Source organism: Paroedura picta, unplaced genomic scaffold, assembly GCF_049243985.1.
Source record: "Paroedura picta isolate Pp20150507F unplaced genomic scaffold, Ppicta_v3.0 Ppicta_v3_sca21, whole genome shotgun sequence".
In the NCBI taxonomy this organism is placed as follows: Eukaryota; Metazoa; Chordata; class Lepidosauria; order Squamata; family Gekkonidae; genus Paroedura; species Paroedura picta.
In genome coordinates this window covers 621,251-648,185 of record NW_027518618.1, presented here as the reverse complement: position 1 = coordinate 648,185, position 26,935 = coordinate 621,251, and the positions used below count along the sequence as shown (strand labels likewise).

General features: G+C 49.0%; 1 protein-coding gene across 2 annotated transcripts; it reads left to right on the top strand.

The window, feature by feature from the left end:
• The first annotated feature begins 11,177 nt into the window (after positions 1 to 11,177).
• On the top strand, positions 11,178 to 25,964 carry LOC143828230 (uncharacterized). 2 transcript variants are annotated; one of them, XM_077318503.1, is made up of 9 exons: positions 11,178 to 11,273; positions 11,362 to 11,421; positions 14,855 to 14,905; positions 16,082 to 16,109; positions 16,357 to 16,387; positions 17,270 to 17,327; positions 18,520 to 18,553; positions 24,286 to 24,326; positions 25,829 to 25,964. In XM_077318503.1, exons 2-9 carry the CDS (start codon positions 11,371 to 11,373, stop codon positions 25,841 to 25,843), a joined length of 309 nt encoding a protein of 102 aa, XP_077174618.1. In that variant the 5' UTR covers positions 11,178 to 11,273; positions 11,362 to 11,370; the 3' UTR covers positions 25,844 to 25,964. The 2 variants fall into 2 exon arrangements, with proteins under 2 accessions (XP_077174618.1, XP_077174619.1); XM_077318504.1 differs by having other exon boundaries at positions 11,180 to 11,273; positions 24,299 to 24,326.
• Positions 25,965 to 26,935: the final 971 nt, after the last annotated feature.

Sequence of the window (26,935 nt, the reverse complement as noted above, 5' to 3'; positions counted from 1 at the left end):
TTGCCTCCCAATCTCCAGAAATTTCCCAACCAGAGCTGGCAACCTGTCAAGTTTCTTCAATTGTCCAGAAAACACAGTCCTTGACTTCATGTGAAAGATGCAGACAGTCTAAAGCAGCAGCCCCCAACCTTTTTCAGGCCGGAGATCAGTCCGCGAGAGGGGGGAAGGAGGCCCGGGTGCCAAGGTGCCGGGGCGCCAGTGGGCGCAAACACGCATGCACGGAGCTGTTGCGCAAACGCGCAGGCGCAGAGCTGCCACACCTGCACACTTGTGCCCGCCGGCATGCCAGTGCCTCCCTCCCCCCTCAGCATGGCGCTTGCTGCACTGGGAGTGATCGGCCACTTTGTCTGCCAATTGCTCCCGGCGCAGCGAGCCCCGCACTGCGGGGAGGGGGGGAGAGAAAGGCCCGGGCGCTGGCACACCAGTGGGTGCAAACATGCATTTGCGCCTGCTGGCATTCCAGTGCCTGCACCTCCCTCCTCCCTGCAGCGCTGCGCTCGCGGGCCTGCGCATTTGTGCCTGGCAGGGCGAGGGTTGAACAAAAAAGCCGCTTCGTGGGCCGACCACTCCCAGTGCAGAGAGCACAGACTTGCGGGGGGGGGGGGGAGGAGGCCTCCTCTGTGTTCTCCTCAGGGTTGGTGTTGAAACTTGAGTCACCTTGCACAGGCATAGAATCATAGGATCATAGAATAACAGCGTTGGAAGGGACCTCACGGGTCATCTAGTCCAACCCCCTGCACTCTGCAAAACATTCACATCCCAGTCGCTCATCTACTGTAACCTGCCACCCCTTTGCCTTCACAGAATCAGCCTCTCCGTCAGATGACTATCTAGACTCTGTTTAAAAATTTCCAAAGATGGAGAACCCACCACCTCCCGAGGAAGCCTGTTCCACTGAGAAACCGCTCTCAGGAACTTCTTAGAGGGAATTTCTTTTGAATTAATTTCATCCCATTCATTCTGGTCTGTCCCTCTGGGGCAAGAGAGAACAATTCTGTTCCATCCTCCATATGGCACCCTTATAAATACTTGAAGATGGTTATCAGCTCCCCTCTCAATCGTCTCCTCTCTAGGCTAAACAGACCAGGCTCCCCCAACCTTTCTTCATATTTCTTGGTCTCCAAACCCCTCACCATCTTTGTTGCCCTCCTCTGGACATGTTCCAGTTTGTCAACATCACTCTTCAACTTGGGTGTCCAAAACTGAACACAGTATTCCAAGTGAGGCCGAACCAGATCAGAGTACAGTGGTACCATCACCTACCGTGATCTCTATTTGATACAGCCCAAAATCCCATTTCCCTTTTTAGCCACCAAGTCACACTGCTGACTCATGTTCAATGTATGGTCTACTACAGCAGTCCCCAACCTTTCTCAGGTCAGGGACCGCCTCCAGAGTGAGGGAAGAGCCGACGGCCCGGGTGCTGCGAAAATGCGCACCCGCAGTTGCCGCGACTGCGTGTGCGCATTTTCACCACTAGGGGGCGCTGACACGCATGCGCGGCAACAACGCGCATGCGCGTTTGCGTCACCGCCATGCCGGCGGCTGTGCCTGCCTTTTCCCTTCCTTCTTGCTGCCGGCGGGGGGGAGGCAGGTGTGGCTGCCGGCGGCCCAGTACCATGGCGTTTACGGGCCGCCACCGGGCCGCAGACCGGGGGTTGATGACCCCTGGTCTACTAGATCCTTTTCGCACATGCTACTGCCAAGACAAGTCTCCCCCATCTTATATGGGTGTATTTGGGTTCTCCTACCTAAATGCAGAACTTTACATTTGTCCCTATTGAACTTCATCTTATTCAGTTTAGCCCACTTCTCGAGCCTGTCAAAAATATCCTGTATTCTGTTGCTGTCTTCAGTTGTGTTTGCTCCTCCTCCCAGTTTAGTATCACCTGCAAATTTAATGTATCCCCTCTAATCCCTCTAATCCCTCATCCAAATCTTTAAACAGCCCGTGGCGCCACGGGCGCCACGGACTGAATAATTCGTTAAGCCCCCTAGAGGTGGGCTTTGTCCGTGATGAGGAAGGGTCCGGGTTGGACCCTTCCTCACGACAGACAATCGGAGGGACCAATCGGCAGGCGCGAAGCGCCTGCCAATTGGTCCCTCCGATTCCCAGGCTGAGCAACTGCGAGCCGCGCGCAGCGCAGCTCGCAGTTGCTCCCGGACTGACGCAGCGAGAGGCGCGAAGCGCCTGTCGCCGCGTCAGACCGCCGCCCGAGGGAACCCCCAGCAGTCGCGCGAAGCGCGGCTGCTGGGGCTTCCCTCCCTGCCGGACTCACGCGCCTTTCAAAACCCCTTTTTATAAAGGGGCTTTGAAACTAGTCATTTATAAATATGTTGAACAACACAGGCCCCAGGACAGATCATTGGGTCACTCTTTTCCAAGAAGATGCTGAACCATTAACAAGTACCCTCTGGGTACGATCTGTTAACCAGTTATCGATCCACCTGACAGAATTAGGATCCATACCGCATTTTACCAACTTGTAAACAAGAATATCATGTGGAACCTTATCAAAAGCTTTACTGAAATCCAGATAAACTATATCCACGGCATTCCCCTGATCCAGCAAGGATCTTTCTCGAAAAAAGAGATAAGGTTGGTCTGACATGACTTGTTCTTGCGAAACCCATGCTGAGTCTTTGAAATCACAGCTCTCAGTTCCAGCTACTCAAGGACCGAGTGTTTGATTATTTGTTCCAAAATTTTGCCAGCTACAGATGTCAAGCTGACGGTTCGATAGTTACCCGGATCCTCCTTTTTCCCTTTCTTGAAGATGGGGACAACATTTGCCCACTTCCAACCTGTTCTCCAAGAAGTGTCAAAAATAATGGACAGAGGTTCAGAGATGACATCTGCAAGTTCTTTTAGTACCCTTGGATGCAGTTCATCTGGCCCAGAAGACTTTGTTTCATTTAAAGAAACTAGGTGTTTGTGGACTGCTCCAACAGGGATCCTAGGCCACCATTCCCGTCCCCCGTGTTGTGTTACATTTTTGCCACATTGATCACTATTTCCCTCACAAGAGAAGACCGAGGAGAAATAGGAGTTAAGCAGTTCAGCCCTCTCTTCATCATCTATGATAATTTCACTTTCTTGTCCTCGCAGTGGTCCTATGGTGTCCCTATTCTTTTTCTTGCTTGAAATATAACTAAAGAAGCCTTTTTTTAATGTTTAGCATTTCTTGCTAGACTAAGCTCATATTGAGCTTTAGCTGTTCTAACAGTCCCCCTACAATTATTGGTTATTTGTTTATACTCATCCTTGGTAATAAGGTCTTCCTTCCATTTCCTAAATGACTCTTTTTTATTTCTCAAATCTTTTGACAACTGTTTATGGAGCCAACTTGGCTTCCTCAGGCTCCTTCCATGTTTTCTTCTGTTGGCCACATGTTGGCCAAATGAGGAACGCGAGCCCAAATTTTAGGACTTCCGACAATTTGCCAAATTTCTTCAGTTGCCCAGAAAACAGTCTTTTACTTGGTGCAAAAGATGTGTATATTCTGAAGCAATAAAGATAACCCAACAAGTACCTGTTGGAACCAGGGCAGAGTCTGCACTTACTTTCTTTATTCCATTGTCAATCCTGTTGAATTCAGATCGCTTTGAACTCAATTATTCCTCTCCCCCCCTCCCCATTGAAACAGGAAAGTGTTCTGCACGGGGTTAGGGTAGTTCAGAAGGGGGGAGGAAGCCAAGCCTCTTTCTTTCTTTTCTTGAAGGGCAGGGGGGGGAGAGGAGCCAAGCAGGGAGCCTTTTTCTTTTCTTGGAGGGGAGAGGGAGAGCATTGAAAAAGGCAGAGGAGGGAGGAAAAATCCAGGACCGACAGAAATTGAGAGAAATTAGGGGCTTCTCCTTTAAGGCAAGCGTGTCACATGACCAGGTGTAGCCTATCAGAGGTTCTCTACCACGGAGCTTTCTTTCCCAATGGATATTGAGGATTAAAAGCAGTCTGAGATATCGCACAATAAAGGTCGGGTCACTCCGGATCGGTCCTTCTTGCTGCAGAAGGAAAATTTAAATTGCCCAAAATCCAAACGGAAATCGCATTCTGGGTAGAGAGCAGGGACTGAATCGATCTGGGGTTGGAATAAAAACTCCATGCAGTTTACACGCAGGGTACAAGAGAACAAACACAGCATATAACCATGGGAACCCAAGAAATGCAGGGATTCTTCAAAGGGAACCAATCAGGGCAGATAGATCAAGGCTGCAGTGCTGCATTCCAGAGACAAGGAAGATGGACAAGGTGAAGGTATAAAAGAGGGAAGGAAGGGAAGGAAGCTGGGTGCAATAAATTGCATCTGCATCTGCACATCAAACTAGATCTACACATCAAACAGAATGAAAACAAATGGCAGAAGCAAAGCATTCTGATACAACCCTAAATCTGATCTGATTACAGCCACTATTAGCAAGATGATGAAGAGGAGCTGATTTTTATATCCTGCTTTTTACTACCCAGAGGAGGCCCAAAGTGTCTGACAAACACCTTTCCCTTCCTCTCCCCTCAATAAAATTTGAGTCCAGGGGCACTTTTAAGACCAACAAAGTTTTATTCAAGGTGTGAGCTTTCGTGTGCAGGCATATTTCCTCAGACAATGGAACAGAGGTCATAAGAGTAAATCAGTAGTGAATTAGTAAACAGCATCATGAAGACATCCCCAAATACACAGCATGATAATGAATATTGGATAGTTTTTTGCTAAAATAACAAATCAGTCCTTTGGGTTCAGTTCCTGTTCACAAAAATATAGGGGGAATAAAAATATTAGGGTTAGTGATTAATGGCAGATGCTTTCCCTGTTGTGAAAAGAAGTAACTAAAAGTCCCACTCCACCCAAGCACAGAAGCATCCCCACAAGTGAGAAGTCATAGGCCCCAGTTGAATTCCGGATCAGGCTTAAGGTGTTGGTTATCACCTTTAAGGCCATACGTGGCCTGGGCCCAGTATACCTGAGAGACCACCTCTCCACCTACACTCCTCAAAGAGCCTTGCGCTCTACTACTTCCGATCTCCTGGTGGTCTCTAGCCACAAGGAAGCCCGCTTGACCTCAACCAGGGCCAGAGCTTTCTCCATCCTGGCCCCCACCTGGTGGAACGAACTAGAGCAGTTCCACAGGGCCTGCAAAAGGGAGCTCCTCCGCCAGGCATTTGGTTGAGCTCGATCAATGTCGGGAAGCAATGAGGAAGAATGACACGGAGAAGGATTTCCTGCGAAAGACCTCTCGAACAGAGGGGAATCCTTTATTTATACATACACGTAAATCATTTCAAATAATCCCGCAAGGTAGCGTGGAGCAAACTGATAGGCTTCAAGTAATCCTGCGAGGTAGCGTGGAGCAAACTGATAGGCTTCGAGTAATCCTTTTTACATATGAGGCAATTGCTGTGCTGTAGTATCCTGATTGGTTTAGGTTAGATGCAGAGGTGCAGCCTCAGAGAGCATGGTTTGCCAACGCCCTCAGGCCGAATCTCTACATCTCCCCCTTTTTTGTTTTAAGGCAATGATAAGCCCAATACATGTTTCGGCGCTGAAAAGTTTCATGGGATTGGCAACACATTACCCATATTTTATCACTGTGATTTTTGGGTGTCCAATTATGAAATGCCGAATTTTTTGCATGACAACAAAAACAGAGACCTGGCATTGTGCGCTGATATCAAAATTGTTGAAAGCGCTTAACTTGTGAAAAGTTCCCTGCAAATAACTTTGATTTGTCTACATTTTGTAATTCAGCCAGCACCATCTCAGGTGAATTAAAGGGAGTGGGGATAAATGACATAGAAGCTACCGACAGACGGGATTCATAGATTAAAGACACATTTTTCCCATGAAATTGAAACATATAAGCAGTATGGCGGACCCAGTGATTAGGCGCAGACATATAATGCGGAGTGGCAACCCCACTTGGTAAAAACCCACACATACAACATAACCAAATAACAACAGAATTAAAATGTAAGGCTGTTATAACAGCAGCAAGAAAGTTTTCCAGAGTTTCTGGAAGTCCTTGGTCCTTGAGTTGCTGCTCGGCTTGATCAGACAGGCCCTTTATTGCCCCCCAAGTCACTGGGGGGTTTGGATGTCTTCCCTCCCCGTTTTCTCTTGACCACGGGCTCCATCTCCTGCAGCTGCAGGTTGAACTGAGGAATTGGGTTGCTTAACCCCTGATGCCAACCATTAAGTGCAGGGTGGACACAACAAGCAGGAACCCACCCAGAGGGAAGGGCAACTGCTGCGTAGCCCCAGCCCCAGGTAATCAATGGGACTGGCCCGTACCACCTCGGGTCTGGTAAACGACGGTATTGATCCTGGGCCCGAGGAAGAGGGACGTCGGTCTGGAAATGATGCTGAGTCCTAGCTAAAAATTGAGAATTAAAAGAAATAAGATTAAGATGATTTAGAGTAAACAAAGTACTTGAAAGCAGGGATTCCTTGTCTAAAAGGGAAATCCCAATTCCCCCTTTTTGTTTTAGTTTGTCGAGCATGTGTTTCAGGGTCCCATTGGCACACTCTACAATAGCTTGACCCGTGGAATTATAGGGAATTCCAAAGACATGTTTGATGTTCCATTGCACACAAAATTGAGCGAATGCTGTGGAGCAATAAGCGGGACCATTATCGGTTTTGAGCGCGGAAGGAGTGCCCATGACCGCCATTGCATGGGTAAGGTGAACGCGCACATGCTTCTGTGTTTCCCCTTTTTGAGGGGAGGCATATATATAACCAGAATACGTATCAACACAAACATGAACATATTTCCACGGAGAAAACGGGGGAAATTGTGTAACATCCATTTGCCAGATTTGGTTGGCCCCGTACCCACGGGGGTTCACACCAATGGAGGGGTGAGACGCCTGATTAGCGCATAGTGGACATTAGCTTGTACTTCTGCCAAAGGAAGGTGGAATTCCTTGGCTAATGCCTTTGCATTTTGATGATGCAAGGCATGACTCTCAATTGGAGACTGAAAAACAAATGAAACAAGAGAATCAGCTCAAGCATTTCCTTCAGTGAGAAAACCAGGAAAAGGCTTTTCACATGAGCTACATACATTGGAGCTGTTCACTGTTACAGTGATTTTTGTACAGCTAAAAACACACTTAATAGTTGTTCATCACATACTGGAGACAAATATGAATATTCAATTACAGATAAAAGATTACAGAGATACAAACTATCAGAATTTAAATTAAATTAAATAGTTGAGACTCAGAAAGACCAGGGCCAACACTGCTGAAGCCAGTTCCAACCGGTGGCTGATTATCTGCGGACCTGTAAACTTACTGTACCATATACCATCAGGTTGTTGCCAGGTTAAGACTCCTGGTGAGGGAGATCCATCGGTAAACACCGTTAGGCCATCTACTGGGACATCAGTAATAACCCTTTTCAAAGAAAATGACAACTGAAAACATTAGAAACAATGTAAAGCAAATACTCATTTGGAAGGAAACCTGGAGGCTTAGAGCTTTCATAGTGCTCAAGCATTGGACCAAACAAATTCAAAGAAAGAGAGGGACTCCATGAGTCATCTCATCTGTTGAGGGCTGGAATGGCTAGAGCTCCAAGAGAGAGCTAATCTCCACACATTCCAGTGACCAAACAAACAATTGACCTGTGAAAGATTAGGCCTGTCTGATATAAATCAGGTAGCCTGAGTTAAAAAACAAAATTGCAGGTTCTCCTTTAAATAGACAACCCAAAAAAATTGACCAAAAGAAAATATTCTAACTGCTAATTACACATAAAAAAATTGATGATGTAATAAAAAACTGTGGACACATTCCCCAAAGAGGTTCTGTGCCTTGTTTTTACCCAAAAGGTAGCAAAACATAAAATAAAGACAAAAGGATTTTGTCTTATATAAAAATTTCTATCTCCATCACAGCCAGGCATTACCCTGACTTATAAATATTACGCAGCTAGACAGCTCTGACTGATAAAGCTCTATTGAGGCATAGCAGCGTTTCAGTGAGCATACCTCCTAACTGCTGACCAAAAATTTTAAGACAGAACTCCACTCCCCCCCTTCTTCCTTGAAGCGGGGGTGAGGAAACAAAAGCTAAAGTTCTTCCTGGGCTGTAAACAAAGGATCATTCCTGTGCTACGGAAAACCTTTTAGTTGTGTAGATTAGTGGGTGATAGGTAAGAAAGCAAGATAAGTTTCTAACTAAGCTCCTAGCATAGGAACTGGAAAAAGAGAGCCTGATTCCAAATCGCTAAACAGCACTCCTGCTACTGCAGCTGGAGGCTCTATCAATTACAGCCAAATTTTAAATTTTAAAATTTCTGTAGGTGGCTAATCATCAAAACCATGAAAACATTATTTGATACATTATATAAGCCAATTGAAAACAACTGAGAAGATCCTTTCTCAGGCTGCCACCCATCTAACCTCAGAAGGTGAGGGTGCTCGAGCAAGTACCCTAAAATACTAATGCAGATTGTGGTTTAATGCATATCGCTTCTAAAAATGCTTGCTTATAAGAACAAGACCATAGAAATCTGTAGAGAGATGGAAAAAACCTGTTCTACAAAATCTTTCCAAAGCACGTTGTAGAAGAGAAGAAAGCTGAAAAATTAGAGAGAATGCATACTTTGTAAGAGGAACAGAAATTTTAATAAGATCAGTGACTAAGAATTAGTGATCCCTGATAAAGATTGTTGCAAGCATCTGGAGAATGAACTATATTCCCGAGGGCTTTACCCTGAGTCAAAAGAAGCTTGGTAGTCACCTATGCCAAAATCCCAGCAAGATTTTATCATGCTTGCAATATCTGGATCACGGCCCAAACCCTGAATAATGCATCTATTTTCTGAAATACAGTTTTCTTTAGCTAATTTCTTGAGCAATTCAGCTTGGGCTTCCTGATTATTAATCTGTGCCTCTGTAAGGTGCTTGATGAACTCAAGAAAGAATTCAGAGACTTTCTGCCTAACATTAGTGATCCCCTCTATCATTCCTTGAAAATAAGAGGATTGTAAACCATTTTCCTTTATAGCCTTGTTCAACTCACGCAGAATTGAATAGGGAATGGCTTCCCACGTTAACGGGATCTGCCTGTTTTTCCCTTCCCCACGTGGTTCCCCACGCGTTGTTCCCCACGCTGGGGTTTCTCCCTCCCAGTCCTCAGAGAGATCGAGCTGACCGGCCTGATGGGCAGCTTGAATCACGTTAACGATCTGGGAGTGGCCCCCAGTCCTTAATGGCTGCGAGGCGACAGGTTTGGGAGTGGTCGGTGTAACGGCCACTGGTAAGAGAGTGGGATAGGGAAGGGATGAAAATAGCAGATTTCCAGCTTCTGGGTTCATGACTTCCAGCGCTTTGTGTACTTTCTGCCATGTCAATAAGATCAGCATGGGAGCATAGGGCTCTGCCTTTAACTCCCTCCCTATTTTTTCCCAGTCTCCTAGTCTTCTGGTCCCCGCTAAAGGGTACCACGGGCACTGGCAAGATACTTCTTGTATCAGTTCCCGGAGGTCCTTCACTGAAATCGCCTCTCCTGTGCACTGTCTCACTGCCTGTTGCAATTCGTCAGCATGCTTTACCTGTTCCTTAGACAATGATTCCCCCATACTCACCAGGGAGCCGTAGCTGATCGTGCACGAAGACTCTTTTTCTGGTCGCAGTGAGCACAGGATCTGGAATCACGTCGGGCTTCACCACTTGTCGGGAAGCAATGAGGAAGAATGACACGGAGAAGGATTTCCTGCGAAAGACCTCTCGAACAGAGGGGAATCCTTTATTTATACATACACGTAAATCATTTCAAATAATCCCGCAAGGTAGCGTGGAGCAAACTGATAGGCTTCAAGTAATCCTGCGAGGTAGCGTGGAGCAAACTGATAGGCTTCGAGTAATCCTTTTTACATATGAGGCAATTGCTGTGCTGTAGTATCCTGACTGGTTTAGGTTAGATGCAGAGGTGCAGCCTCAGAGAGCATGGTTTGCCAACGCCCTCAGGCCGAATCTCTACAGATCAAACCACTGCTTCCAGCTGGCCCCCAAGCTCCCTTCCCCTACGACCAACACTAATCTGTTACCCACTGGGTCCAGTAAGAATTGAGCTGAGGCTCTCACAATTTCTATTTATAATGTTACTAGTAATCAAGCCCGCTGGAGCTAAATGCAGCGGGCGCTAGACCACGGAGCCCCCGGCATTCACGCGGAGCGCGGCTGCCGGGGCTCCGTGTGTCAGGGGGCTGACGCTGCGAGAGGCGCTTCGCGCCTTTCGGAGCATCAGGCCGCCGGGCAGGGAGCCCCTGGCAGCCGCGCTCTGCGCGGCTGCCGGGGGCTCCCTTGCCGGGGGCCTGACGCATCAGAGGCACTTTGCGCCTCCCGACACGTCAGGCCGCCCTCAAGGAAGCAACTGCGAGCCGCGCTCTGCAGTTGGTTCCTTCAGCAGCCTAGGAATTGGCCCGGCCGATGGTCTGTCAGGAGGAAGGGGCCAATCAGGCCCCTTCCTCATCACGGACAAAGCCCTCCGCCTGAGGGCTTAACGAATTATTTAGTCCGTGGCGCCCACGGCGCTGCGGGCGTGTTAAGGATTATTATGATCTTGTTATTATTGTTATAATGTTATTACTGTTACTGTTACCTATTACCATGTATCCTTTCCTATTTTCTGTAAACCACCTTGAGCCCTCGGGGAGAGCGGTATATAAATAAATAAATAAATAAATAAATAAATAAATAAATAAATAAATAAATAAATAAGCAAGCAAGCAAGCAAGCAAGCAAGCAAGCAAGCAAGCAAGCAAGCAAGCAAGCAAGCAAGCAAGCAAATAAATAAAAATAGGTCCAAGGGAGCTCTGAGAGAACTGCTTTTTAAGAACAGCCCTAATATGACTGGCCCAAGTTACCCAACTGGCTGCATGTGGTGGAGGAGTGGGGAATCAAACCCGGTTGCCCGGATTAGAGTTTGTCGCTCTTTAACCATGACGCTATGATGGCTCTCAATGCCAGGTTTGTCCTCCGGGACCTTCGTAGAATCATAGAGTTGGAAGGTACATCAAGGGTCGTCTAGTCTGCAGAATGCAAGGACTTCACAATTACTCCCTTCGTGCTCCCTTCCCAACTCCTGCATAGGCACAAAGCAACCCCTCCTGAGTTTTCTCTACCCCTTGCCCTTGTCTCCCCTATGACATCACAGCCCACTTCATAAGGGAAGGTACCTAGGGGGGGAGGCACTGCAGAGGTCACCTGATACTGTGGGCAGTTGAGTAGATCGGAAACCCTTCCTTTACCATACTCCAAGGACAGATGTGAGTGTGACCCAGGGGGGTGGTCTGCCCCCCTCCGGGTGTGGGTGTGGGTGATTTCTTTTATCTGACACCCACTTCCTGTTTGCAGCTGGACACCATGGCGGAACCCAAGAGGCTCCATCAACTGGAGCAGAGGAATCAGACCCTGGTCAGTACCAGGGAATTCTTTTTATATCTTTATTCATAAACCAGAAATTAAGCCCGCTGTAAAGAAAATACAGCGAGCACTAGGGAGGAGGGTGGGGGGTGGGGGGGTGGATGGGTAGAAAGAAGGGAGGAAGGAAGAAAGAAAGGAAGAAAGGCATGAAGACAGAATGAGAGCAAGTGGGAGGGGGAGAAAGAGGCAGAGAGAGAGAAATGTAGAGAGGAAGGAAGGAGAAAGTGAACGCTGGAAGGCAGTCAGGGAGGGAGGTGCCATGAAAGGGGATGGGGCAGGGGTGGAAGGGAAGGGGGTTGAATGGGCGGGGGGGGGGTTGAATCGCAAGGGGGGCAGGGGGTCCATTCGCAAGGGGGGGAAGTGCTGGGGGTACAGAAGGGTGGGTGGCTGTGAGGGTCGCTGTAAGGATATTCCCCTTACACTGAGACAATGTTTTGTGGGAGTGGCAAAATTGATACAAAACAGCATATATTGTTCCACTGTCCTGCTTATGTAGACATCTTTAACCGCTCCTGCAGAGTGGATAAAATAAAGCCCTAAGGGCTATCGGGGAGGAGTTAGGGCGGGCTCTGTCCGTGATAAAAACTTGGAGGGGTGAATCAGGAGCCGCAAATTCCCCCCTCCGAGTGACACTCAAGGGCCAAGCAGCCACTGGCCGCTTGCCCCGGCCTCGCCCGCCAGGGGACTGCCTTTGCCCACAGTGAGTCCTCCTGCCTTCCCATCGCCCTGGCGAAAGGAGCCCTGCTCCTTTCCCACCCACTCCCAACCACACTACGCGCCCGCAAAGCGCAAACTGCCGCCTTCCGTCCACACACCCCTTCCCGCACCTCCACCAATCCCCTCCCTTCAAACTACCACACACACACACTCACGCACCTGCATGCCGCCCGCTAACCCCCCCTCTCCGCACCCCACCGCCGCTTCCCGCGCTTCGAGGACACACACACACACACACACACACACCGTCCACTCACCCCCCCACCCTCCCCATACCCCTTCCCGCCCCGCCAACGTTTCCCACGCTTCCAGCACCCCCCAACCGCACAATCACCCCCCCAACCTACCCAGACCCCTTCCCAACAGAGGATTAGCCCTAAGCATCCAAAAGCATCCAAGAAAAGTGTGTATCCAACCTTTGCTTGAAGACTGCCAGTGAGGGGGAGCTCAACACCTCCTTAGGCAGCCTATTCCACTGCTGAACTACTCTGACCGTGAAAATGTTTTTTCTGATATCTAGCCTATATCGTTGTACTTGAAGTTTAAACCCATTACTGCGTGTCCTTTCCTCTGCAGCCAGCAGAAACAGCATCCTGCCCTCCTCCAAGTGACAACCTTTCAAATACTTAAAGAGGGCTATCATGTCCCCTCTCAACCTCCTTTTCTCCAGGCTGAACATTCCCAAGTCCCTCAACCTATCTTCATAGGGCTTGGTCCCTTGGCCCCAGATCATCCTCATAACTCTCCTCTGTACCCTTTCAATTTTATATATGTCCTTCTTGAAGTGAGGACTCCAGAACTGCACACAGTACTCCAGGTGTGGTCTGACCAGTGCCGTATACAATGGGACTATGACATCTTGTGATTTTGATGTGATGCCCCTGTTGATACAGCCCAAAATGGCATTCGCCTTTTTTACCGCTGCATCACACTGCCTGCTCATGTTTAGTTTACAATCCACAAGTACCCCAAGGTCTCGTTCACGCACAGTGTTACCTAGAAGCATATCCCCCATCCAGTAGGCATGCTTTTCATTTTTCTGACCCAGATGCAGAACTTTACACTTATCTTTATTAAATTGCATCTTGTTCTCATTTGCCCATTTTTCCATTGTATTCAGATCTCATTGAACTCTGTCTCTATCTTCTGCAGTATTTGCCAGTCCTCCCAATTTGGTGTCATCTGCAAACTTGATGAGTAGTCCCTCCACCCCCTCATCTAGATCATTAATAAATACGTTAAAAAGTACTGGACTGAACACCGAGCCCTGAGGTACCCCGCTACTCACCTCTCTCCAGTCTGATGAAAAACCATTGACTCTTTGAGTGCGGTTCTCTAACCAATTTCCTATCCACCTGACTATTTGAAAATCCAGATTGCAGTCCATCAATTTATCCATCAGAACATCATGGGGAACCTTGTCAAAAGCTTTACTAACATCCAAGTAAACGACATCAACCGAATTTCCACGATCCAGCAATCCTGTTACTCAGTCAAAAAAGGAAACCAGGTTGGTCTGGCAGGACCTGTTGGTGACAAATCCATGCTGACTTCCTTGGATCACCAAATTGTCCACCAGATGTTTGCAGATCGCTCCCTTTAATATCTGCTCCATTATCTTCCCCACAACAGATTTCAGACTCACTGGTCTGTAGTTTCCCGGGTCATCCTTCCTCCCTTTTTTGAAGATCAGAATAACGTTTGCTCTCTTCCAGTCTTCCGGGACATCTCCAGTCCTTAAAGAGGTCCCAAAGATGATGGACAAGGGCTGTGCAAGTTCTCTGGAAAGTTCTTTGAGCACTCTCGGGTGCATTTCATCCGGACCAGGGGATTTGAACTCATCCAGTGCAGCTAAATGCCTCTCGACAACCTCTCTGTCCATGTTAACCTGCCACCCAGACACTATCTCTTGCCTACTGCCATCTCTAGATGTGCCTAAACCCTTTGACCTGTGGGAAAAAACAGATGTAAAATAGGTGCTGATCCTTTCTGCTTTCTCTGCATCTTCCGTTAGAGTTTGTCCATCCGCACCCAACAGTGGGCCTATTGCCTCCTTTACTTTACGTTTGCTCCTCAGGTAAAAGGTAAATGTAAAGGTATCCCCAGTGCAAGCACCAGGTCAAGTCTGACCCTTGGGGTGACGCCCTCCAGCGTTTTCATGTCAGACTCAATACAGGGTGGTTTGCCAGTGCCTTCCCCAGTCATTACCGTTTTACCCCCCAGCAAGCTGGGTACTCATTTTACCAACCTCGGAAGGATGGAAGGCTTGCTCCTCACATAACTGAAAAATCTTTTCTTGTTACAATGGGCTTCCCTGGCCAAACCTAGCTCACTCACAGCATTGGCCTTTCTGATGATTGATCTACAGTGTCTAGTAACCTGTAGGTACTCTTCTTTAGAGCTCTGTCCTTCCCTCCATTTCCTGAACATTTTCCTTTTCTTTCTTAGTTCCTCTTGAAGTTCTCTGTTCATCCAAATAGGCTTCTTAGAGCTCCTGCAGTGTTTTTGTCTTTCTGGGATAGTGATTGTTTGAGCATGCAATAGCTCCTGTTTGAGTAGCGCCCACCCTTCACATGCTCCCTTCCCTTCCAGCATTCTCGTCCATGGTGATTTAGAATCATAGAATGACACTCATCATGCCTCTAAGGTAGCCCAAATATCAAACATGCATTTTGGCTCTCTCTTGCTCACTGTCTCTTTCCTGCAGATGGAGAAGATCAAATCTCTTCAGAAGGCGAATGCAAACTTGCGGCATATGGTAAGCACCAGCCCTGGATCGGTGCCTTGGGGAGACCTCTTGGGCCAGGGGGGGCATCAGGCCTTTGGACCAGGGTGTAAGCTGCACGGAGCTTTTATTGCAATTCCAGGTCGATTCAGTCCCTGCCATCTACACGGAATGCGATTTCTGTTTTGATTTTGGGCAATTTAAATTTTCCCTCTACAACAAACATGATTGATCCGGAGTGACCCTACCTTTTGTTTGCGATATTGTTTCTCGTTATTTCCCTCTGGAATCCGGGTACCAGAGATTTGCCTCTTCTGTGAGAGGCTGCTGGCGGGCTGGCTGCCCTCCCCCCCCCCATCCTCGTTGTGGAGCCTGGGGCTGCTTCTCCACTGGCAGTCAAAAGGAGGAGAAATCCTCCCCCCTCCCCCAATCAAGTGCAGAGCACTTTCTGTTTCAAATTGGGGGGGGGGGAGTAATGAGGAACACCTGAGCTCAAATCAATCTGAATTCAACAGGAATAAATAAAGTAAGTGCAGATTCAGCCCAGGTCACTGGCAAAAGACGCCAAAAGTCCTGAGAAAGTCTTTGGGCCTGTTCCCCAATCCCCCATATTACCGTCTACCTTCTTCCTGAATGCTCCGACCCCACCTCCCAAGTCCCGATTTCTGCTCTCCTGCCGGCAGAAGTGAGGGGAGAAGCTGGCAGTCAACTCTGCTCGCCATCCAGGCTGAGACCCTGCAGGTGTTGGCTGGAGACCCAGACTCTGTCCTTCTCAGGTCCTCCCCAAAAATCTCCAGCTTTTTCCCACACCAGGCCTGGTAACTTCAGGCAACCTACTTGCCATCGCTTAAGGGGGGCTGTACTTTTTGGAGGGGCCAGTTTCTAATCCAGAGTCCGTTTTATGGATACCCTTTTAGGCTTCTCAATGTTTATTTTATGCTACTTTAAAAAATCTTCTTTTGATCGACAATTTTACGGTATTGGTTTTCCTTGAGAGCCACTCTGATCCTGTTCTGCCAGGGAGGCATATAAACTGGCCATGCTGGCCACCCGGAGTCCCTTTCTGAGGGAAGGGCAGGATAAAAATCTCATTAAACAAACAAGCGAGCAAACAATTCTGCCCTGTCAAAAATGCTGCAAAGACCTCTCCCCTGGCTGCTGCAGAATCCCTTTCCTAATCTTCCTTTTGTTTTATCCTATTCCCTGCAGAACTTAAAGCTGAGAGAAGAGAACGAAGGTGATTTGGCCTTGAGCCTTTCCTGACTATTTCTCCATGGAGATGGGCCAGAAGCTCCACAATCACCAAGGAACATTCAGATTATTACAGAAATGTAGCGTCCAACATTGGAGATTGTTTGCCTTCCTTTAAAAGATACCATCCATCCAAATTATTTCTCTTGGAATTCTTATTCTTGATGGACACCAATCTCCTCTTTGAAGAATAATTGTAAATTATTCTTCCCTTTTCCCTCCATTTCTTACAGTCTTCAAGTCAACGGAAGAAATCTTACTCAGGTAGGATGCTAAGTTTTTCGGCACCATTTCGGATTTGGCATCGGGCAGGTTACGGTGTTCATATGCATTTACCCAGAATGCACCTGTTACCGCCGCTTACAAAGCCCTGGTTCAATTACAGATTTGACTGTGGCTGTCAAGGGCCAGCCTTACAGGCCCAGACAGTGTGGGTGACGTGGTTATAGTCAGTCATTCATTTTATTCCTTAGAGCCTTGGGCCATTGCAAGAGTGTCATGGTTCTAAGTGGTGGCCTCTAATCCGGAGAGCTGGGTTTGATTCCTCACTCCTCCTCCACATGCAGCCTTAGGCCAGTCACAGTTCTCTGGGAGCTGTTCTCACAGAACGGCAGACAAAAAAGCAGCTCTCTCCCTCTCTCAGATATTTTCCCACTCTCCATTTGGTTACAGGTGTTCTTTGTCTCCCAGTTAAGGTGTCCAAACTGTGGTTTTAGTGGTTCAAAGAAGGGTTATGCGGCTGCGCACCCTCCCTCCTCCCCCCGCGGTGAGGTGCTGCCTGGGGCAGCCTGGAGCGCCCAATTCGGATGCCGCCGCACACAACCCTAGTTCGAAGTGCGGGTCGTATTTAGGAGATTCGGGTTCGAATCCCTGCTCATGTTACGGAAGTTTTCAAGATGACCTTGGGCCAGTCATATTCTCTCAGCCTAACCTACCTGCAAGGATAAAACGGAGAGGAGAAGGCTGCTCAGCACTTCTATTCACCTCCCAAATTGTTCTTTAAAAAAAAATCCCATCCAAATCACCAGAAACTGAAAGAGAAACCTCAAAGCAAACTCGGGTGGCTTTTCCAATCCAATGTTTTCCAATGTTTTTTTCTCCAATGTCAAAAAAACGTAAATATAATCTCCTTCTACTGAATTCCAGGGACAACGAGAAGATCAAGAAGAAAATTCACCAACTGAAGGAGCTTCAGGAATCTCTAGTGAGTCTCTTGGACCTTAGGGTGGACAACTTCCAATCCCCTCCCCCCCTTCTGTTCTTACATTAAAAGGATCAGACAGTTGGTGAGGCGAAAGTCCCAGGTTCAATCCCCAGCATCTCCTGTTAAAAAGACCAGGCAGGAGGGGATGGGAAAGGCCTCTGCCTGAGACCCTGGAAAGCCATAAAGTGGAGCTGGAGCTCAGTGGCAGAGCCTCTGATTGGCAGGCAGAAGGTTCAATCCCTGGCATCTCCAGCTAAAATAACCAGGCAGGAGGTGTTGTGAAAGACCCTGGTTCATTGGAACAGCATCTGCTTGGCATGCCGAAGGTCCTAGGTTCAAACCCCAGCATCTCCATACAAAAAGGCTCTGGTAAGAGGTGACATGGAAGACCTCTGCCTGAGACCCCAAAGAGTAGACAAGACTGATTTTGATGAACCAAAGTCTGATTCAGTAGGAGGCAGCTTCCTGTGTGGATGAAGGGAGGAAGTGGGGAGGAGAATGAATAGGAGACCAGGATCAGACACACCAGATATTTGACCCCTAGAGAATGGCAACTCTAGTTCAGGCCTTATACCGAATACCCCCCCCCCCCCCGATTCCAAAGGCCTTAGTCAAACACTATACTCTCATTTAAAGAAGAAGAAGAAAAAGAGTTGGTTCCTATATGCCACTCTTCTCTACCGAAAGGAGTCTGAAAGGGGCTTACATTCACCTTCCCTTTCCTCTCCCCACAACAGACACCCTGTGAGGTGGGTGAGGCTCAGAGAGCCCTGATATCACTGCTTGGTCAGAACAGAGCCCAAGGTCACCCAGCCGGCTGCATGTGGGGGAGTTCAGAATTGAACCCGGCTCGCCAGATTAGAAGTCCACACTCCTAACCACTACACCAAACTGGTGTAGAGCAGCGGTCTCTAATCTGGAGAACTGGGTTCAATTCCTCCACTCCTCCACCTACAGCCAGTCCCCCATTCTCTGAGAGCTGTTCTTGCAGGGCAGTTTTTTCTGAGCTCAGTCTGTCCCACCTCCCTCACAGGGAAAGGAAGGGAAAGAGGTTTGTTAGCCGCTTTGGGTATAAAAAGCAGTGTATAAACAACCAGCTCTTCTTCTTCATCTTGTAAACAGTGCTGGAAATTGTGCTCCCAGAGTGGTCAACCTCATCTTTAACTCTGACACTTCTCTCCTTCTTTTCCAGCAAGACGATATTTATGTTCTGGAAGAACAGCTCTGTAAGTCCCCCAAGAGCCCACATTTGCGGAATGGACCCCTCCCGTTCTGTTTCAGCGTTTGGTGGGTCAGCCCATTCCAGGTTGGGAAGCACCCGGTGATTTGGGGGGGTGGAACCTGGGGAGGGAGGGTTGAAGAGGAGAGGGGTGCCCTACAATTGCCCATCAAAAGCAGCCTTTTTCTTTGGGGGGCTGATCCAGGGTCTCCTAAAGATCAGTTGTAAAAGCAGGGGAGCTTCAGGTGACACTTGCTGCAGCGTGAACCCAACAGAAGGGACCAGTGTCACACCAGAGAAGTCGAGCAGAGTTTTAAAAAATAAAATAAAACTGGCAGGTGCGAGGGCAATAGAAACAAAGCAGAACACTCCAAAGTGCAGGGTGGGGAGGCATTTTTACTAGCCCCCTGAACCGAGGCCATCCCAAGACACAAAAAGGCCAGACTTGTTATGTTTTCTTCCACAAGCCAAGAAAACTTCTACAACATTTCCTCAGGGAAGGCCTTAGGAAGTGAGAAGGGGGGTGGGGGGCGGGTTGTGTAGAAGGGTCAAAGTGTGGCAGACTCCCATCTGGAGAGCCAGGTTTGATTCCCTGCTCCTCCTCTGCATGCAGCCAGCTGGGTGACCTTGGCCCAGTCATTTTCTTTCCACGCCATTGCCCCCTACAGCAGGGGATCAGTTCACACACAGAGTGTAAGGGATGGTGCTGGGAAGCGAGGGCAAGTCTCAATGGACGTCTGGCCACCCCAGCAAGCGTTTTCCCAGGCCAGGGTGGTTGGTCAAAGTCTTCCTCTGCAGGACGCTCCTTGGGGGTCTCCTGTCCAAATACTCATCCTTCCTAGCTTCTGAGATCAAACAAGATCAGGCTGCACTATACCGTCCCACCTTCTGTGCTGCAGGAGTTCCCAACACTGTGCCTGTGGGGACTGTGGCAGCCAGCCAAATGTTTTTAGGAAACGGGAGGGATAGATGGGGTGTTCTCCCAACAGGGTTTCTGATGGGATGGGCAGAATAAAAGACATCCCATTAAACAGAGCCTTAAATGTTTAAGAGTTACTGTCCCAATTGTATAGAACAGGGGTAGTCAAACTGCGGCCCTCCAGATGTCAATGGACTACAATTCCCAGAAGCCCCTGCCAGCATTCGCTGGCAGGGGCTTCTGGGAATTGTAGTCCATGGACATCTGGAGGGCCGCAGTTTGACTATCCCTGGTATAGAACCTCAACCTCCTGCAGCGGCCATTTTGTAACTATCTCAGCCTCCCGCAGTGGCCATTTTGTGACTGGCTCAGTCTCCTGTGAACATGAAGTCGCAACAGGTCCTTGGCTAGATAGTCTGCCACAGGCGAATTGGGGGAGGGGGACAATGCATCCCCAAGAGAAAGCAGGCAAGCAGGTAGGAAATCACCTGTGCCAAAGTTGGGTGGAGCAGGGAAGCTCAAAGATGACTGTTGGCCAGGTGAATCCTTGGATGCCCTGTCAGAAGGGTTGCAGGTCCAAGTTGAGAAATACTGGGAGATTTGGGCTGTGAAGCCTGGAGAGGCTGGCCTTTGGAAAAGGAAGGACCTTGGCAGGATATGATGCACTGGAATCCCCCCTCCAAAGTAGCCATTTTCTCCAGGGGAACTGATCTTGGTTGCTTGGAGGTTAATTGTAAGAGCAGGAGATCTCCACGTGCCACAAACCCACCTGAGCAACAGCATCTAACCAGAAGGACTGTGTTTGATTCCTCATTCCTCCTCCACATGTAGCCAGGGTTAATGTTACTGAAGTGTTACCATTGTGTAACGCTATTTATTTTTCGTTATTCACGACGTTGTACAAAATCTGCAACACTCCCCCCAAAAATCGCTTAGTTTTAGCGCTTTTTGGGGAATCCACAAAAGTGGATTCCCCCTAAAAAACCTGCTAGACTCTTGAGAACAACCTGCAACACAACTGAAAAAGACATGTGCGTTCTCAGTATAGCGGTAGCAAGCATGACCCTCCCTAAGCTCTCGCACCTGAGCTTCCGGTATCGCGATTGCCCTTCCCCCCCCTTCAACCGGCAAAAGCAACGAATTAGCGATGCTTCTTTGGCTGAAATCCCTCCACAAGCAATTGTCTGTAAAGTTTCCAAGCACAATGCAGCCCCCTGTTCGACACTGCCCGTAATTACGGCCAGAAATTGCACTGGGGGGGGGGATTTTTAAATTTATTTTAAGAGCGTGTAAACCAGGGGTAGTCAAACCGCGGCCCTCCAGATGTCCATGGACTACAATTCCCAGAAGCCCCTGTCGGCGAATGCTGGCAGGGGTTCCTGGGAATTGTAGTCCACGGACATCTGGAGGGCCACAGTTTGACTACCCCTGGTGTAAACGATTAAGCGCCAGCTCCTACGCCAGCGAAAAAGGTCTTTCTGATACATCGAATGAACGAATATGCGTTGCTACTGGTGTTTTCGGGTTTTTTAAAAACAGTTTTTAAAGGGAAGCACGAACACAACAGTTAATTGGCAGTTCTGTTTGATTGACGGCTGGGGTGGGAGGAAGCACGAAAAAAATATTGCCTCCTTTGTTGCGATTTCAGCGAGACCGGAAACATGTGCATTACGAGAACAGTGCTAGTGGGAGAGCCTTTTTTCATTAGAAACGGCTGTGTGTTACCGAGACCTGCTGCTTTTGATTGCAGCGCTTTTCAATAGTGCTCAGATTTAGCTACATTGCCCGTTGTGCGGAATGGCCCTTAGAGTTCTCTCAGCCCCTCCTGGCTCACAGGGTATCTGTCATGGGGAGAGGAAGGGAACACACGTTAGCTGCTTTGAGATACACGAGGCCTGCTGGGTGACCTTGGGCCAGTCACAGTTCTCTTAGGGCTGTTCTTGCAGGTCAGTTCTCTCAGAGCTCTTTCAGCCCCACCTAGAGGAAGTGGGGAGAGGAAGGGAAGGCAATTGTAAGCCACTTTGAGACTCCTTTGGGTAGTGAAAAGCGAGGTACCAAAAACACAGATCTTTTTCTTCTTCCTCCAAAGCAGGGGTCCTCAAACTTTTTAAACAGGGGGCCACTGTCCCCAGACCTCTGAAGGCCCGGACTATAATTTAAAAAAAAAAAAAACTATGAAAAAATTCCTATGCACACTGCACATATCTTATTTTGAAGTAAAAAAACAAAACGGGAACAAATACAATATTTGAAAATATTTAAAATGAAGAACAAGTAAAGTTAAATCAACAAACTGGCCAGTATTTCAATGGGAACTAAGGGCCTGCTTTTGGCTAATGAGATGGTCCATGTCCGGTTCCCTATTTATCACTGCTAGTCGTAACAAGTGATGCAAATGTGCATCAGTTAGTCTAGATCTAGTTGGAGATTTCAGATGTTTCTCTCTGGAAAAAGTCTGTTCACAGACACAAGGGCTGCCAAAGATGGTTCCCATTTTGAGTGCATGATTCCTGAGATATGTCTCAGAGGGGAGAGATGCATAGAAATTAAGAAGGCTGCTTGACTTGAATGCATCTTTCAGAGAGTCACAATTCCATTTGGTAAATTGTATCCTAAAGTGACCAGAACTAAGGGAATCTAAGGCAGGATGCGCCACCACCACCGGACCCCCCTCCCCTCCCCCCCTCCCCCACAACTGGGACTGGGCTCAAGAAGGGTGGTGGTGGTGGGGGCCCCCCTCCACGTAGAACTGGCATCTAAGCACCAACTCTTCTTCTTCTTCTTCTTCTTCTTCTTCTTCTTCTTCTTCTTCTTCTTCTTCTTCTTCTTCTTCTTCAGTAATCTCAGGGCTCTCTCAGCCTCCCCTCCCTCACAGGGTGTCAGTTGTGGGGAGAGGGAAGGGGATTGTAAGCTGCTTTGAGACTCCTTCAGGTAGAGAAAAGCAGCATATAAGAACCAAGGGCCATTCCGCACCAGGATCTATATAGCAAATTGGTTGCGGAACGAAAAAACGCCATTTTAAATAGTGGAATTTGTCGTTATGCATACCTGCCTTTGTAGTGGAATCCAGTTGCGTTTCTGTCGTTTCCCACAGGTTTCTGGTCTCGGCAAAAATTGCTAGCCAGGAAGCGATACTGCCGAGCTTTGTCCCGCCCCTGGCCGTCAAGCAGCCAATGGGCGGCTCTTATAATGCTCCCAAAAAGCCCCTTTCCCTCTAAGGAAGGTTAAAAAAAAAACACGTTGCATCGAATCCCATCTAGCTAGCAGGTGGTGTTTGAGCTGCCGTTTCATCGTTGCCATGCTCCCCCCGAGGGAAAAAAAAACCCTCCCCCACCTCGCACGGGCGCGATTTTCGGCCGAAAATACAGTGAAAAAAAAAGGGAAAATAAACCAGCAAACGGGGCTGTGTGTTGCTTGGTGCTTGGTGACTTAAAAGAGCTCTGGGGAGGGACTGCAGCCAGGGAAGCCTCGCTGCGTAAACAAAAGCTCGCCGGTGCGTTGATCTCTGCTCGCTCGGAGAGAAAAAAATGGCGATCGCTTAGCCGGAAGATCAGAGGAGAGAGCCAGGGGGAGGGACTTTGCAGAAACCGCAACAATGGTAACGCACAGAACTTTCCCGCTAGTGTTGCAGACTGGTTGCAAGAGTGTAGCGCTTTCCAGAGGGTGAATCCACTTTTGGGGATTTCCCTGAAAGCGCTACAACGAAGCGCTTTTTGCGGATCGGTTTCAGGAGTGTTGCAGATTGTCAACGACGTTGTGCATAACAGCAAAACAGTAGCGATTTCAATTTGCAACCATTGTGCAATTTTGAACGAGGGCGGAATGGCCCCAACTCTTCTTCTTCTACTACTCCTCGGCTGTCTGCAGAGCTGGATTAAGTTCCCATGCAATAACACTGAGCACTGACCATTTGCATTTCCTCTGAGCACTGACAATTTGCATTATCATTTTGATGCAACCCACCTGGAAACCACCCCACCCAACTAACCAACTTAAAAAAACAGTCTCTCCTAAAAATCCTAACTTGTTTCTAACCTCAATCAGGCAGCAGCAGACTTTGCACAGACAAACTCGTTATTCCTCCAATCACGCCGGAGACTGAGAGGACTGAGAGGAAGAGTCAAGAGACAGAGAGAAGGCGGGAAGTCAGAGAGTGCAGCTCAAATTCCACACATGCGCGCACTGCAGGGAATCAGCTGCTAAGCAACAGGCAGCTGCAGAAAAAAACACCTGGCGGGCCGGATAAACATCCTCAGCCGGGCAGATTTGGCCCGCAGGCTGTCGTTTGAGGACCCCTGCTCCAAACCATCTCTTTCCCCTAGGGCAGGGGTAGTCAAACTGCGGCCTTCCAGATGTCCATGGACTACAATTCCCAGGAGCCCCTGCCAGCGAATGCTGGCAGGGGCTCCTGGGAATTGTAGTCCATGGACATCTGGAGGGCCGCAGTTTGACTACCCCTGCCCTAGGGGATTGATCTTTGGAGATCAGTTGTAATTCCAGAAGATTACCAGGACTCATCTGCAGGCTGGCAACCTATGTACTCCCCTATGCCAAGTGCAGCGGCGGGATCCTAGGGTGAAGGCAATGCAATCCAGAGGGTGCAGCCTGAGGGCACCTTTAGAATCCGGGCATGGCATGGCGGGCACAAACTCAAAATGGCTGCTACAAAATGGCCCCTGCAGAAGGTCGAGCCAGCCACAAAATGGCTGCCAAAAAAGGCTTGTCCAACCAAGCCAGACATGAATTGGCTCGGTGAACCTCAGCCTGGCAGGTGTGAAACAGCTTCACAGGAATAAATTACTTCTCTCTTTTTATTCTGGATTCCCTTTCGAGGTGCCTGCACTTGCCAGAAAGACAAAAGGTAAGAGATCCCTCCTCCATGCGGGCTTTTCCTGGGTTTGCCTTTAGGGTTTCAGTTCTGGATTGGTAAATACTGTGATATTGGGGGGGGGGGGGGGGGGTAGCATGAGGTGGGCGGGGTTTGGGAAGGGGCTTCAAAGGGATGGAATGCCAAAGACTCCGCCTTCCAAAGCAGCCATTTTCTCCCAGGGATATTATTCCTATCGCCTGTAGATCTCCAGCCGCCATCTGGAGGTGGGCTGCCCTAGTTCTGTGGGCTCCTGCCAAGCCAGCTTCCTCCCCTTTTTGTTCAGATTAATCGTGGAACAGGAGAAGGAGCTCCAAATCAGACCCAAGTAACTACCATCATGTGCAACAAAAATCATAACAGAAAGCCTCGATTGTGGTCTGTTAAAACCAGGGAGGGATTTTTCGACCACTTCTAGACCTCAAGGATCTAAAATTCAAAACTGATATATTCTGGGGGAAAACAAAGGTTGCATGGCCTTCTGGAAATCCTCGTCCGTCTCTCTTGGCATTGCGTTCTCGATTTTGCTTTTATATTTAACTTTGAATCCTCCTGCCTTCCAACATTTTACAGTGGCAAACGGGATGATGTTTCTTAAAAATTAGGTGGGAGGAAAGAGTCTCGCACAGGGCCAGCAAATTCCCATGGAGGGCCAACAACAGCAGAGAAGCCAAGGCCTCCCCCTGATAAGAATATAAGAAGAGCCCTGCTGGGTCAGACCAGGGAGGGCCCATCCAGTCCTGCCTCCTGTCTCTAAAAGAGGCCAGACAGTTTCCCTGGAGGACCAGCCACAGGGCAAAGAGGCCGAGGCCTTCTCCTCATAAGGACATCAAATGAGCCCTCCCTGGTCTGTCCCAGCAGGGCTCTCCTGATGTCCTTATGAAGGCCTCGGCCTCTCTGCCCTGTGGCTGGCCCTCCAGGGGTACTGGCTGACCCATGGGTGAGAGGGGAGGCTGGACTGGATGGGCCCTCCCTGGTCTGACCCAGCAGGGCTCCCCTGATGTCCTTAGGAAGGCCTTGGCCTCTCTGCCCTGTGGCTGGCCCTCCAGGGGTACTGGTTAGCCACCCTGTGAGATGCTGGGCTGGATGGACCACTGATCTGACCCAGCAGGACTCTTCTTAGGTTCTTAAGAGAACCTCCACATTCAGAGGCAGTCAACATCTGGATCCCAGTTCCAGGGGGCAACCCACAGAGAAGGCCTCGGCCTCTCTGCCCTGTTGTTGGCCCTCCAGAGGAACTGGCTGGCTTCTGTGTGAGATGGGAGGCTGGACTAGAAGGACTTGTGGCCTGATCCAGCAGGCGCTTCTGGTGCTCTCATGAATGGCTGAACAGCAGACAGAAAGCAAGAGGTGACAGAAGTGCTCAGGGGACCCTTTGGGACGATGACAACCTTGCGGTCTCTGCAGCAAGACAAGGGAGGGGTTCTCCCATGTGGATTCACACCGGCCGGGGGCACCCCTTCCAACCATGCTTTCTTTCCACGCCTCCTTTTCAGAGAAGAAAATATTGAGTGACGAAGACCGTCCCAGTCAGGAGCACGCTACCATCACTCGCCAGGAGAGAGCCCTCAGAGCTGCCTGCGGATTCTTACGAAATAAACCCTCACTGAGCGTGGCTTTTGGCCAGGCAGCAAAAACGGTATTTGGGAACATTGTCGGTCTAGCCCAGGGGGAGTCAAACTGCGGCCCTCCAGATGTCCATGGACTACAATCTCCATGAGCCCCTGCCAGCATTTGCTGGCAGGGGCTCATGGGGATTGTAGTCCATGGACATCTGGAGGGCTGAGGATCTGGCTGGTTGAGTTCTGTTCAAAAAATGGCCTCTGGCCCTTTCAGGGTCAGCTCTCATAACCAGGGTTGCCAATCTCCCTGTGGTGGCTGGAGATCTCCAGGAATTATTATTTATTTGAATTTGTAAACTGCCCTCTCCACCAAAGTGGACTCAGGGCAATGGACAGCATGGTGTCGTGGTTAAGAGGGGCAGCTTCTGGTGAGCCAAGTTTGATTTCCCGCTTCTCCACATGCAGCCAGTTGGGTCAACTTGGGCTAGTCACAGCCTTGACAGTACTGTTCTCTCAGAGCTCTCTCGGCCCCACCTACCTCGCAGGGTGTCTGTTGCGGGGAGAGGAAAAGGAAGGCAATTGGAAGCTGTTCTGAGATTCCTTCAGGTAGTGAAAAGCAGGGTGTACGTGCTGCCGAAGCAAGCACAGGGAGGAGCCAGCCACAAAATGGCTGCCACGGGAGGCGGAGCCTGCCTTAAAACAGTTGCTGCAGTTGTCCTTCAGTCACACAGTGATGCTCCTTGCACTGCGGCCGCCACTGCTGCTAAAGCCACCTGGCAAAAGCCAATCTGGTCTCAGCCTCGAGCCTCCGGGGGGAGGCGGGATATAAATTAAAGGATGATAACAACAACAACAACAATTATGGCATACCTGAAGCCTTGTGGGGCAAAAGTCCCACCTGGCCCCAGCCTAAGCACCTCTGGTTGGCCCCAGGAAAATGGGGTCGGCTAGCACCAGGGTGCCCCTGGGGGCCACATTGGGGATCCCTGCCTTAGAACTGATTCTGACGGCAACTCCGTTGAGAGGCTTTCCATCCTTCAC